The sequence below is a fragment of the Erpetoichthys calabaricus genome, chromosome 1 (genome assembly GCF_900747795.2).
Source record: "Erpetoichthys calabaricus chromosome 1, fErpCal1.3, whole genome shotgun sequence".
Lineage (NCBI taxonomy): Eukaryota > Metazoa > Chordata > Cladistia > Polypteriformes > Polypteridae > Erpetoichthys > Erpetoichthys calabaricus.
Window position 1 is genome coordinate 243,282,017 of NC_041394.2, and position 15,659 is coordinate 243,297,675.

The 15,659-nt window shown below is 34.2% G+C and overlaps 1 protein-coding gene across 1 annotated transcript in view; it reads right to left on the reverse strand.

Moving 5' to 3' along the window:
- The window catches only part of ncaph2 (non-SMC condensin II complex, subunit H2), a 42,396-nt gene that overhangs the window by 12,660 nt on the left and 14,077 nt on the right, over window positions 1–15,659 (reverse strand). Inside the window, 9 exon segments of the mRNA XM_028813258.2 lie at window positions 4,655–4,762; window positions 4,899–4,965; window positions 5,659–5,736; window positions 5,845–5,957; window positions 6,144–6,242; window positions 7,455–7,606; window positions 7,913–7,992; window positions 9,629–9,700; window positions 14,145–14,226. Of these exon segments, the coding sequence (XP_028669091.2) occupies window positions 4,655–4,762; window positions 4,899–4,965; window positions 5,659–5,736; window positions 5,845–5,957; window positions 6,144–6,242; window positions 7,455–7,606; window positions 7,913–7,992; window positions 9,629–9,700; window positions 14,145–14,226 (851 nt within the window).

Consider the following 15,659-nt stretch of genomic DNA (forward strand, 5'->3'; position numbering starts at 1 on the left):
ATAATAACTAACAAAAGTGAAATTAAAAACACTGACTGACCCATTACAACACTAAGCAATACACTGCAATATAAAATTGACATATTAGTTTGTAGAAAAAGACACATCAGTTTAATAAAATGCAGCGGCTAAACAAAACAAACACTCACTACAAACTGTAGTATCTGATATTAAGATTGTTAATAAAACAACAATTCATTTGCATTCTTCTGATGCATTTCACTCAAGATTGATGCTTGTCACTTTTCTCCTCGCACTGTAGTATCTTACCTGGTTATATTCTAAAAATGTAGGAACATTTGAAGTTCACTTATACATATTAAAAGGATAAGTTCAATATTTTTCAAGTCAAAGTTATGTATTCATAATCTTGGTATATATTAGCTTGCCACATACAGTTGTGTTCTGAAGTGAAAAAACAACCACACCACTCTTGTGGTTTATAATGGAGATTAAAGGTACTAGAGTTTCATTGTAAAGAAAAGCATTAAAATTTATCAAACAAGTCCACTTTGAAGAAGAAATGGCTTCAGTTTATATATAGATATATATATATATATATATATATAAAAATTTTAAAAAAAGCACCTGTGTTTCGGAGACAACAACAAAAGGACAATAAAGCATTTTATCACAGATTCTTGTTTGTATTTTCTTATGGTAAGGATGCATTTCTTGTTCATTTGACCCAACCCAATGCCGAACCCCACCCCTTTACATTCTGTGCTATTTTACATAGCCTACTAAGTGAGACACTCGTCGAGTGACAGCCTAGTTACACATAATAAATAATTGTGAACTGATTGCATTATTTTTAATAAAAGCCTTAGACTTTTTAAAGAGTCAAGCACCTGTACATAGCACTCCCTTTGGCATGTTGTGAAGAGGAACATTAAAAAAAATATTCAGAAAAATAAAAAAATTAGTGTACGTTAAAGAAGATTGACATACTACAAACTAATTATCGAATTTCTAGTGAACTGATCATTTTAAAGTGGCCGTGTGTGTGTGTATGTGAATGTACGCCCTGTGATGGACTGGTGCCCCGTCCAGGGATTGTTTCTGCCTTCTGCCCTTTGATTGCTAGGACAGGCTTCAGCTGCTCTGGGACCCTGCTCTGGATAAGCAGGTTAGGAAGATGGATGGACAGATGGATGCATACCTATAACATCTGTTCAATTCTTGTCATTCTAAAACGTATACACTCTCTAACTGAAGCATACGCATGCTTTATCACTCTTGTGCAAGCAGACTATCTTTTCGAAATAACCAAATAAGCTTTGGTATAGTGAAAGAATTAAGTGTGCCTTTTTCAGTTAATACTTTCTAATTGTCTGCAGAACAGATACAGCAATTCACATCTGGGAAACAGCATTCAATGACAATAACAACTTTCTGAGGTGAATCCACACCCCTAGTGCTGACAGGATGCTGTGAAGGAAGAGTAATGGGATAGCTGGTGAGGTGAAGTTGACCAACTGTCTCCATCTCAAATGGCAAAATCTCCCAACACTGGTTTACTTTTTTCATTTTTACATTCTTAAAACAACATGAATGCAGTGTTTTGCAATAGGTGTGTAACCTCAAGATGTGGATCAATACTCAGTAACATTTTTGGCTCGAAAAATGAATGCATCTGGTAAGTTTTAAGGCTTTTCTTTTCAACAGGACCCAAGTACCTCTCATTTCCATTACAAAGTACATGGGTGGGCTAGTTATTTTTCTTTAATTTATAAAATATTCTTCATTTCAGAGCGCAATTTCAAATGGCAAACTATTATACACAATGATTATGAAGAAATAACTGACTTGAAAAACACCAAACTTATTTAACTATGGATTAAGAACTTTCAAGCAATCAAAAAGTACCTGGTACTAAACTGTTACAAAGCCATAGACAGTTTAATGAAAGATTAAACTGTTAGGGGGTGGAGGGTTCTTTTTGTCTTGATTGAAGTGAGCCTTAGAAGTTATTACCCAATTCACTTTTTATTACTTCTCTTGTTTATGTGGGAGAAAAGCTTGGCAGCACAGTGGCTAACATTCCTGGATTTAAATCCCAAAGTCAGTCCAAGACCTTGTACAGCCTGTATGTTCTCCCTGTGTCTGTCTAGGTGTTTCTCCAAGAATGTAGGAGTTCAGTTTTACATTAATAAAACAACTTAGTTTTTCGCACTGTTCATAGCTGCCGAGACTGCACAAAAAAAATCAATCATCATGAACAACAGGGTGGTATTAGGGTGTTCTGTCTGACGCGTAAGCAGACTGTGTACTATAATGTGGTCATGTATGCTTAGGTCTACAAGGAAGTCAGTCTCTGGGGGACAAGGAAACACCCCTTTACATCACTGATATACAATGAAAATTACCGGAAATAGTCAAGACATTCAGCCTGCTTTTATCAAACTCTAACAGGCAGACCTTTGTTTCCTTTTCTATCCACTGTTCTAATGAATTCCTGTTTGTTTGCATATTTTGGTGGTTTGTTTTTGCTTCATCTGGTTAACTCTGATAGACTTTGAAAATGGATTTGCAAAAAAGAGATTGCATTTTCACTGTATACATTTCATTTTCATTTCCTTTTTTGCAGAAAATAATTCCCCATAGTCTGGTCATCAGCTCAATCTTGATTTTTTTTTTTTTTTTTGGTAACCATTGGGTTTGTTTGTCGTAACAATGTTGCAAAGCCTGTCTCAAACTTTTAGGATGGCTGATGTTTTTGGGCATACCTGAAGATATGCAGGACAGGACCGCAAATTAATTTACTGCTAGTACATGAAGCATCCAGCATTACGGAGGGGTCTATAAAATCAAGGGGGTCTGGAAAGCGAGTACCAGCTTTAGCAAGGAATAATCAATTGCATTTGCCAAAACCATCACGGCACAACCTCGCTAATAATTAACTACCTCATACAAATGAAATATGATCAATATAAAATTGCTGTTTTGCATCTTAAACCGTTTTAATATTAATTTGCATTGCAACAAAACAAAACTTTCCCCACAAAATGTGATGCAAAACAGGCCATATTTTTCTCAGCAACTTCATAAAATGTGAAAGAAAGCTGTGTAACACACATGCACATGGGAGGCAGCTAAAGGGCTCAGAAGAAGGTAATTCCTGGTCAGACCAGGGGGTGGCAGAGTGCACTAATCCTTTCTCTTATCTCCCCGTAGATCAAATGCGGGAAATTCCACCTGGCTCTCAGGACAACGTCACTTTTGGTTCCGCCCCAGAAGACGCTACTTCCAGTTCAACAGAAGAGCCCAGCTCCAAAGAAGTCGCAGCCCGATAACCTCATTTCCAGTTCCGGCCCAGAGATCCCTCCTTTTCCTGCTTTAACTATATATCTGCCATGTTTCCTAACCTGCTCAGTTCTGTTGTACACTCTTGATTTTAAAGACCTTTGCATCAACCTTTTTCTTACAATCAACAGCCAATTCTCAATTATACGGGAGGCTGCCCCAAACCTCTTTACTGTATCAAGGCTTGATTATTACCACAGCTTGGATCGTGGATTATCTTACAAACAGACCTCAGTATGTGCGTCTTGGGAACTGCAGGTCTGACATGGTGGTCAGCCACACAGGAGCGCCGCTGGGGACTGTACTTTCTCCGGTCCTATTCAGCCTATATACATCGGACTTCCAATACAACTCGGGAGTCCAGCCACGTGCAAAAGTTTGCTGACGACACTGCTATCGTGGGCTGTATCAGGAATGTGCCGGAAGAGGAGTATAGGAGCCTAATCAAGGACTTTGTTAAATGGTGCGACTCAAACCACCTACAACTGAACACCAGCAAAACCAAGGAGCTGGTGGTGGATTTTAGGAGGACCAGGCCCCTCATGGACCCCGTGATCATCAGAGGTGACTGTGTGAAGGTGGTGCAAACCTATAAATACCTGGGAGTGCAGCTGGATGATAAATTGGACTGGACTGCCAATACTGATGTTCTGTATAAGAAAGGACAGAGCCGACTATACTTCCTTAGAAGACCGGCGTCCTTCAACATCTGCAATTAGATGCTGCAGATGTTCTATCAGACGGTTGTGGTGAGCGCCCTCTTCTATGCAGTGGTGTGCTGGGGAAGCAGCATAAAGAAGAGGGACGCCTCACGCCTGGACAAACTGGTGAGGAAGGCAGGCTCTATTGTAGGCACGGAGCTGGACAGTTTGACATCCGTGGCAGAGCGATGGGCACTGAACAGGCCCCCATCAATAATGGAGAATCCACTGCATCCACTAAACAGTATCATCTCCAGACAGAGGAGCAGCTTCAGCGACAGACTGCTGTCAATGTCCTGCTCCACTGAAAGACTGAGGAGATCGTTTCTCCCCCACACTATGCGACTCTTCAATACCACCCGGGGGGGTAAACGTTAAAATTATACAAACTTATTGTCTGTCTGTATACCTGCATTGTTATCACTCTTTAATTTAATAATTTAATATTGTTCTATATCAGTATGCTGCTGCTGGAGTATGTGAATTTCCCCTTGGGATTAATAAAGTATCTATCTATCTATCTGTTATATTATAAAGATTCCAAAATACTATTTTCCATTAAAATACAAGTCTGTCTAAGAGCTGGCATGTACTTGCTGTTTAAGACTCGTTATGCTGGGAAAAAATGTTTATTAAAAGGTTCTTACATGTCCCAGAAAAAAACTTTCTGAAGTCTTGAAATTTGGTTGGTGCTTTCCTTTTTCTCTTGCCTCCTGCAGTTTCTTCAATGTTTTTAGGTATAGTAAAATACTTTCCTGGTAAAAATAGAAAATAGATATAGGTATCAGTTAATGGAAATACAAAGTAAAACATTATGCAGATTAGCTGCTAGAAATTCTTAAGTATTGAAAAATAAACTCATTTTGTCAAAATCATTTTTTTTGCACCTACCATTTCTAAACGGTTTGTCTTCAGAAGAAGTGAAAGGATCAAGACTTTTCCAGGGATCTATCACTTCCTACAATAAAGTAAAAACATTAATTGTCAAAGTTTTTTTTTTTACTGCCTTGATATTACCTTAACATATACAGTTTCACTAAAGGGTTACTTTTTAAAATTTTTGTAAGAATATCAACTCTGTAGAACATCCCACAGATGAAATAACACAAAACAAAGAATACAAAAACAATGAAATGAACAACATATGAACCTTCTGTGACAATTCTGTAGCTAATATACCTAATCACAAAGTAAAACCTCATTACAGTTCATCGTCATACTATATATATGTGAATCATTAATCTGATTTAAACTATTAATGATTTTAATTTTCCAATCAAAAAAATTGATTCTGATATTTCAGCTAAAACAGATTGCAAGATATCTTTAATGCAATTTTTAGATGAAAAATATTTACACAGATGAATTATGCCATACATTTATTTCATCATCATTTCACAGATTTGAATACTATAGGTAATATATTACATCTATACAAATGCTTAAATCAATATAAATTGATTTTTAAATCAAATTAGTGAATTTAACTGCATAAAACATTCACAGCTTGTCCTGTATTTTTAATATATTTATAAATGACACAGTTTATTTTACATTAATGGTGTTTTAAGATTTTAACCAACAATAATAACAATAAAATATTTACTACAGAAAAAGATATCAAGCAGTATTTTTATAATTTGGCAAATACCTGTACTTTTTCTGTCTTTTCCTCATTTAGCACAAGAGGCTGCTCTCGCAGCAAGTACCTGTCATGAGTAGTCTGCACCTACAATGGCAAATAAAAACATTGTTAATATTTCTAAACTGGGAAATATTGACTAGGCATATACAAAGGTCTTAATGACAAAATTTCACCCTTTAGAAGAGGATATACCTTTTGTCTTTCAATATGCTCTTGTGGAGTTGTATCTATGTTCATTTCAACATCTTGTGCAAGTGGTAGGAAAGACCTGTCCACAGCTGTATCATTCAGACCATTATCATTACCTGAAAGTACGATAAATGACCATGACATACATACAGCAATTAAAACTATTAAAGTAATTATTATTTCTTCTTATGAAACATATGAATATTAATTGTAGTACACCTTTAGAACACATGACCCAAGCCTGTCCCACATTTCTGATCAGTTATGAACAAAATCCAGATCACTGGTTATAAGAAACTTACCACTGGCAGCTGAAAGATCAAGCACAGGCAAGGGGCAGTCATGGCTGCTAGAATCAATGTGTGGGTTTTCAACCTCTTCCATTGGAACAGCATTCAACACTGAAAATATGAAATATTGGAAAATATTGGGAATAAATGTATTTTGAGGGTTTAAAGATATGCAGAAACGTTTAATCTTATTTCAGGAAAAAAATAAACAATAGGGAGACATGTATTAGAAATCAATTTATTTTCAAACTTTGATTCTATAATATCTTAAAAGTGAGGCTATATTAAGACTACATGGTTACCATTAATGTAATAGTTAACCCCAACTTCAAAATTTCCTAGTTACTTTCCTAACCCTGAAATACTGTACATTAATGGGCAAAGAGCAACCATCAACTGAATTAGTTGTCTAATGCTATCCATGCTTCAATGGAAATAAATGGAGCAATAATAAAAAACGTAAATAACACCTTCTAAATCAAAGTCAGATTACACAAGTATTTTGACATTCCATGGAATGGTACTCTGTCTAAGATTGGTTTCTGTATCTGGGATTGTCTCCAGCCTTCCAAGATCTTACAATTGATTAAATAGGTTTGAGAATGTTATTTATAATTTAGTAATATGGGAATTCTGACTTTCACTGTAACAGGGATAGCATTGGTCTACAGAAAGCTGCTAAGCTATTTTGTCCAAACTGAAAACAGTGATTGCATGACACCAAGCAGTTTTAAAAAGAAGAAACTGATAATAATAATAATAATAATAAAGTAATTTACAAACTTTACTGTTTGGAAGCATATATATAAACCTAAGCTTACAGTATTTTTTAGAGATTTAAAAAATTAAAAAAAGATAAGCTTGTTCACTAAAGGAAACTCCACCATTACCAACATTTATCTTACTCAAATACAGTGTCACTAATTGTAATAACAGTGTTTTAGAATTTTAGAAAATAATTTGCATGTTATAACACATTTAAAAAAGTTTTCCCATATACCTGGGTTTATCCACTTAACATAAAATTTAATAAATTTTTATTACTTAAATTATTTTCAATTTTATTATCTCCATGTACAACATTTTAAATTAAACATATTGCTTGTTAATTTATAAAATCAACAAAAACAGTACATTAATTTTACTTATACAAGTATGTCATCAACCATTTGCCATCTTTGTAATTATAGTTCTTGGTAAATTTCAACTAAAACACTACTGTTACTGTCAATGTAAGGCAAATATTAACACTAAAATTGTAGATGCAAAGAAAAAATTGACACACACAGCAATTAAGCAGAACACTTGCATGTTTTATATTACCTGAACAGTTTAAGTTGTTAAAATGAAGGTCTCTTAGCATAAGCTGTGTTGGAGATAGCCCTGCCAGCTCCAATACATAAGCTCCATTTACATGTGGTGTGTACGTATTCATGCGGAAATCTTTACAACTTGCCAGAATTTCTCCTTTTCGGCTGAAAGACATTTTTTTCATAGACAAGTATCAAAACAATCTGCTTTCATGTTGTCCCTATAGAATACCCAAACCTATTTTATTATAATATTTACTGCTTGGGCTGTTAAAAAAGGTATCAAATTTAAAAAAAAAAAAAACATTCTGAGTTTTCACTGTTCTTAAAATTATTTACTCTTATGTTAATTTGTTTAAAATATTTTTAGTGAACATGTAGGACCTTTTGACCCTCTTATGGTATCAGTAAATATAAGTGCATTTTAATAGTTGCTTGAACATATTAGTAACACGTTTACAAAAATCTTACCTGTAAAGTGGATTATTTTTTTTTTCTTGCTCTTCTGGTGGCACTAAAGCCATAGGTGTTAAAGGAACAATCTCTATAGCCTTCAAAATAAAAATATGAATGTCCAGTTCAAATATAGAAATTAATATCAATAATGTAGTATGTAAAAAAAATTCTTGAAGGTCAAAAAAAAGGTAATTAAAATGTTCCACAAAGTATAAAATTTAATGTTACTGAGTTACTGCTCTCCAGACTGGTTTCAAATCAGTGTTAGAACTCTTTTTTTGCAGTCACTGGACCTTATATCTGTTGTGAGTTTCTTTTAACATATACTGTACTCAAGATATCTTTCCCACTTCTCAAGGGTTTGTACATTAATATGCAACTCAAAATGTGCTTGTTATATATTAACTAGGGTATGTGTAGGATTCTACAGGAATTCTAGGATTTTATATATTAAAATTAAAAATATATTAAAAATAAAGCATGTGACCTAGAAAAAGCTAACAGTGGCACATATACACATAACTGCTGCTTTAAAGTGAGGTGCATCATATAGCCTATATAAAGGGCATACCTTGGATTGAGTAGAGTGGTGATATAGAATGTCTGTTTTATACCCAACTGTCACGGCATCTTCAACACTTTGCTGTGCAAAAACGCCCTTTGCCACTGCCAGCTGGAGTGTATAAGCAACACAGGAAAACCTTGGGACATCAGCGTCATCAATGCCTTTTATTAAATTTTTAGTATTGTCACGGACCACAACGTGCACATAACATTTTCGGAATGGCCCAAGTGCCAAGCATTTCCTGAAATGCATCAGCTATTGCTTGTCCTGTATGGGAGAGTGAAACTCTCATCTGTCCATTGTGCAGTTAAGCTGATTATCAATGTCAATGGAGAAGCTGACAGCTGTTATGTTGTGCAATCAGCTGCTGAAATGCTTCTTGTGCATCCTTGGCATTACTTGGAAAGTTGTACTTGGGTTCCAACACATTCAGGAGGTCCAGAAATCCCACGTTATCAACAAACTACAGTGGTCAATCGCTAAGAACAATACACTGGGAAAAATCTTCTTTTATTTACACTGCCCAAGGTTGATGCTATGCACCGCTAGAGGCAATTTATCTTTGATCATCTTTATGTTTAACTTTTGAGATGTTTAAATAGGTTACTTGTGTGTATAACATGTTTTCGTACCTCCTCTTGATATTTTAGGAGAGCACAGTTTACAGTTTGCTATGCTTTGGTTTTGATTGTTAATTTTAAAGAAAGTCCACACTGCAGACATGTGTTTTCCATTTTTTTTTCGGCTTCCTGAAATTCACACAATCATGTACGCATGTTAAATAGTATTGGTTATAGGCATCAGTGCATTTTTAGGAGTTTTTTCATTTTTGTAACTTTGACATCTTGTAAAGCACTTTGAGCTACATCCTTTGTATGAAATTGTGCTACAGAAATAAATGCTGTTGTTATTTAGCTAATCAATTTAACAGTAAAGCTAGAGTGATAGAAAAACATTGCACACAGGTTATTTTTCCTGGGTAAAATGATCTGTCTATTGTAATTTTAAATACACATATTTAGAAAGGATAAAACATTTGTAAGAATGCATTAACACAAAATACTAAATGTTGTTGTAGTAACATCATGCTTCTTATGCTGGAGAAAGTAAAACTATACAACATTAACATATTGAAACTAATAAAATACTTTTCCAAAAAAACTTACATTAGTGGACCTATCATTCTTCATATCCACATTTCCTTTGGTTTTATTACAAATATCATCAAGAGAAAGAAACTAAAAAAAATGTACATAACCAAGTTAGATCAATACAAGTTTAGGAAAGAGTTATATTTAGTTTTAAATTCCCTTTAAAAACAAACATTCTCAGAAAAATAACCTCTTAAAACAGTATGAATTATGAAAGTGTCAAAAATTACTTAAAACAATTTTCAGATCTATCCTGAAACATTTCTGCTACATCACTGTGCCTAATTTTTCTATGATTAACTCCATAGTTAAAAGAAGAGATAAGAAAAAAGATAATAAAAGACTGATGATGTGTAGAACATAGTCAATAACCAGTGTGAAATCAAATTAGGTAACAAAACATTAACTATGTTCCACATGCACATTCCACATGAGTGAAGCACATGATTGATGACAGTCAGGCTGCTGCACTATTATACATTTTTCATGCAACAATCACCACCATGCCATTTAAACTCGCATAAATGCAGTGTCAGTAAGAGTTCTTCTACTAAATCATAACATTTTCAAATTTGTTATAACGAATTAAATGAGTTTTCTTCTCCCTTTTACATGCATATTGTAATTACTGTATCATTAAATTCAACTATATCTCTCTATTATAAAAAGAAATCTTTTAGGCTGGAAGGAGACGAGACTTTTACAGAGAGAAACTTTCACGTCCCACCAGACACATCTTTGTGCCAAGAGATTTAACCAAGTCCGGGGCTGGAAATAAAACAAAGAATAGACGTCGTAAAGAATTCAAAAATGTTGGCGCAGTACACATGCAGAGCAGGTTAGATAATGGAAGTACAAAAATTCAAAAGCCTCAAAAAAAGGATAGTAACGATCGCATTAGAGTAAACAAACTGAAATTATTACTCGGTGAAATGACAGAACAGTGAAAACAGATCGAATATATTGTTCGGTTTTAAACTTAAGGTTGGAGACTTGTAGATTGTGTAATTTGTGTTGCCATCAGGGAGAAAAAAAAAGTAGTGTTTCTTTCCAATGAAGAGGCATATCCACAAGAATTAAAAGATTTGTTGTTTGGTGAAAGTGAAATCACGTGACAGAAATCATTTCTCATTTGTGTGAATGCTATTGTCAGGCACATTTGTTGTTGAGAGAAAAACGATATTCACTCACGGGCAGTTATACGTTGCCTTGCCACGATGCGATTCCAAACACGGAATCAAAATTCAATGCGTTATTGATGAAAAGGTAAAAGCAAAAAGATCAAATATATAGACATAGGTCATATGATATAAATGCACCGCGCAAGATGCAGATCATGCAGCATGGCAGCAGCAGCAATCCAGCAGCTGATTGAGCAAAGAGGAGGTTAAAAAAAAAAAAACAAAACTGTATTTGTTTCCCATTGTATCACTGTTAAAGAGGCGGTTTCGGAGGAGCGACCGCGTCTCCTTGGGGTGTGTTCAGCCCCTCTCTCCACAATGCGAGCATAAGTGAATCGAAGTGGCTTGCGCATAGTGCAGGCCGGGGGGGTTGCTTTTGGAGGGGGCGAAACCTCCTAGTAAAAATATAAAAGTAAAAGAAGAGCACTGAGGGAAAAACATATACATACAAAAAAAAGTAATGACAACAACCATACAGGGCCTGGAGAATGCTTTTTTATACATTACTTGAGTTATAAAATAATATGAAAAATTAACACACAACATCAATATTCCACGCACATTTGAAAATGGGTGGCATGAAAGAGCAGTGGACAGCACTTGTACTTCACATCTTAAGAAGTCACGGTTTGAAAGGAGTGTAAATATTCCCATGGTTTTTTACCTTCTGCTCCAACATTTTGCCACACTACAAAATCACTCATGTCAAAGCAGATTGTAGCTATTAAATCATTCAGCACTTGTTTATGTGTGTATAGAGATGTGTTGGCATCTCATACAAGAATGATTCTTGTCTTGCCAAAAGATTAAATAATAGACTTTGCTGCCCTGTAAAAATCTAATAAAAAACAAGTTAAAAAATGGACAGGAACTTTGGAAAAATTGTACTTAGTCAAAGTCAAGTATGGACAAGGTGGTAAGAGACTGGACTTCGACTTTGAAGTTTGTCAGTTCTATAGCTTATCTCCTACCTACTGAGGAAACCTGTGACAATAATTTAACCATCCTTTAATGGGAAATTAAAACAAAACAAATAAAATACTGTGTCATTGTTAGCAATTTCACAAAAACAGATATTTGGTTACTAATTATGTACTAATGTTCTGAAAATGTATTGGTATCAGATTTTTTACGGTATAGATAGTACCGAGAATGTCAGTACTGTACTCATGCATGACTGCAAGGAGACAAATTATTCTGGGAAGCACAATAATACATTAAAAAAAAAAGAGAAAAAAAAAAACTACAGACAAAAATGTCTCAAGAGTGTTAATGATACAGAACCGCATGAACACATGTCAAAAAGGAAAACAGCATAGGTCATATCTGGAAATGCTTTTGTGTCCAACCCAAGAAAATTTCAGCAAATACTGGAATCATACTTGTTATTTAAAAAAAAGAGAAAAAAAAAGCCCACACACAGAAAGCCTCACGTTATTGACACTTTTATCTCATTATGTTATCAAATTAATTCAGAAATAGACTTGTGTGTGCTTTGAGAGCAAAATAACTAACAGTCAAAAGAGTTGGAATGATTTAACTTGTATTGTCACATATTCATAACAGGAGATGAAAAGATGATATTAATCGCTTTTAAATATTGTCCTACACAGCCCTGGTAAATGACCGAAGGCTTTGCATTTATTCTCTGCTTGTAAAGAACATGTCTACAGATGCCTGTAAGGCTTTATGTCTGTCCATTTGCTACCCAGTGTATACAGTCAAGGGTTGCACCCCAATGTGACTTAGACACTTCTGTAGTTCTGCAAATAGTCCTACCAAATCCCACAGTCCTAACAGCACTAACAGTAGCTGCAGCAATTAAACATTGATGCAAGATTCAAACAGAGGTATTTGGCTTGCCTGCACCAACTATGACAAGACTTTTTCCATTTGTTTATAAAAAAATAAAATTTGGCATTTCAATGCTTTAAAAGGACAAGGCACATCTTCCTATTAAAATGACATGTACTCTGTTAACAGGGATACATAATCGCCAACTTGCACAGTTATGACAATCAAAACAGCATACTTCATTGCTAAAAGTGAATCTTCAAACATTGTGAATCTTCAAACATTGAATATGTGTTATTCATTTGGTTTTTGAAGGCACAATGATGTTCATTAATATAACCCATAAGTAAAAGCACACATAATATACTTGAATGGTACATTGAAGAATGTAATGCTGTCTAACAGTTATAAATACAGCTCAGTTTTTTAATTCTGGATTTGTACACAGGCATAAGAAATAAAGTCTAACTACTCATGCAAGAAAAATTGACAGATTTGGAAAATTAACGCACCATGAGTTTCTGACGTTTGAAATTTGAATTATTTTGACTACTCCATTAAATATTACTCTTTAGTAATATTTTTAACCAGCTAATTATGCAAATATAAATCTTACATTAGCAAATATCACAAACCTAACAAATTAATTCACTGACAAAGTGTATTGTAAAATTCCACTGGTACTGGTATCGAATGCAAAAAGTTTGGTGGTATGACATCCTTAGCCATAATTATAATACTATTTATAAAATCCATCAGGATGGTGTTGACTACTGAAAGGCACCCTGACCCGGCCATGTAAGATGGAAAAATGACAGAGGTCTACAGCTTGAAATATGTTGTAACATTTTGTATCAGCTCAAAAATCTACAAGGGAGTGTGGTTCCTTTGGCAATCTAAGATAGGCAAATGACTACCTTACTGACTGTGTATAATCTGAATCCATGAAGCCACAGTACTAAAAATTATGGCTCTTAAAAATTAGAAATTTCTTCATACTGGTTGGAAGAACAAATTAATTAATAAGCATACTGATTATTTAAAATCTTCCCAAATCAGCCTAGGCTACACACATCAACATTTGCCTTATGCTTTTGACAACAGAAATGCACTGTACACTATTCTAGAATTATCAAGTTATAACCTCTTTTACTGTTATTTGTGTAATTTGTAGCAAATTTGTTTCAAAAGCATTTACTAACTTATGAAAACATTCAAGTATAAAGAGTAAATTGCTCTCATGAACTGCTAAAGACATTTTTGAGTTTAACAAAAAGAAATTACTTTTTAGTATCAGAGTCAAACCAACATAAAATTGGGATGTCAAACTGGTTGTTGAGTGAAAGGGCAAATAATATGCTGTATGCATTTTCAGTTTAAGAAAAACATCAAATTAATGTTTATTGTCATGGGTACAAAATACAGTGTACATACTACAATTAAATTGTTTCTTGCATTACTTCTCAAAGTAATCTTGAGACTTTTTTTGAGACATGAGACTTTTATATAGAAAACTAGTATATTAATAGTAAAACTTCAATCACGTCTAAGTTTACCTCTTCCTCTTCATTTCTGTTCACAAAATTGGCATCATTGTCAACACCATCCTGTCCTATGGAAGTAGGCTGTTGGTTTCTCCTGAGTAAGAAAATGGTTAAATTAAGAAAAACACTACAAAAGTATAACAAAATGAAATAAGCGGCCACTTTAAAATTATTATATTTTTTGTAATTACAGAATAATCATTAAATTAGTTGTTTAACAATCTAAAACAATATCTATTAAAACTGTAATACTGAATTTAATAATAGAAATAAAACTTCAATTTGAAAATTACAATACTTTTAATCTAAACTGTAAGAGTTTCCAAATATTTTGATTAAACTTAAGTGTATATCTCATAGAAAGAGTAAAAAGTACTTTACCACATGCATATAGTAAAAACAAAAACAAAAAAAAACCCCAGATGTTTCACTATATGTCTGTGCTATCTTAACAAATATTTTGAAACTCAGACTTTGATTTCAGAAGTTTGCACAAAACTAATGTCAACATCAGAAGGAGGGGTTTAGTTATGCAATGAAAGCCATTCAGTCAAAAAGCCAAACCTCAGCCTGAGAAAACGCATTCTTAAGAAATAGCATTCTTGTACAGATGGATGAAATGCCTGGTTCCTATTGGATTTGTATTTTCCAACAGTTTAAAACCAGTGCATATTTTATAGCTGGTTTTTTGCTTTCTCGTATGCAAAGTATAGGGAAAATATTGTAATCATCCAAAAATTTGACCTCATGATTTTGATGAATCTCGACGTTTTAGACCTCCCCGAGTCCAATTTACTTTCTCGCAGGGAAAGTATTGTAATCATCCAAAAATTTGATTTCAAGATTTTGATGAACCTTGACATTTTAGACCTCCCCCGAGTCTAAAAATGCCATTTTTGGAATAATGTCTGTGTGTGTATGTAAACATGATAACTTTAATATGCTTTGAGTTAGGTCAACCAAATTTTGCATTCAAGTATGCAAAACGCAGGTTTCTATCAACTTTTGAGCTATTCCCGCTAACTGGAAGTGGCACTTTTTTATTCATGCAGCTGTAGTCCAATTTATTCAACTTTACTTTTATAATAATTGTTCAATATACAGTATTATTAATTTGATTTGTTGTTGATGGCTCTTTAACGTACATAACATAAAAATATAATCATTATCTTGCAGTTTACTCCTCAAATATCCATCCCCACATCTGAGTATACGAGAAAGTCTAGGGGAGACCACTCCTGATTTTTTCATTGCTGATTATTTGCATCTAATGTACATTTCCAAAGTGGCTGTAAGTGGGTATGACAAGTAATAGTAACTTAAGTTGGTCTACCAAAATCTACACCTAGAGGTCTTAATATTATCTGAACAAATCTATACTAATAAAAGGCAAAGCCCTCACTGACTCACTTACTCATCACTAATTCTCCAACTTCCCGTGTAGGTGGAAGGCTGAAATTTGGCAGGCTCATTCCTTACAGCTTACTTACAAAAGTTAGGCAGGTTTCATTTCGAAATTCAAAGCGT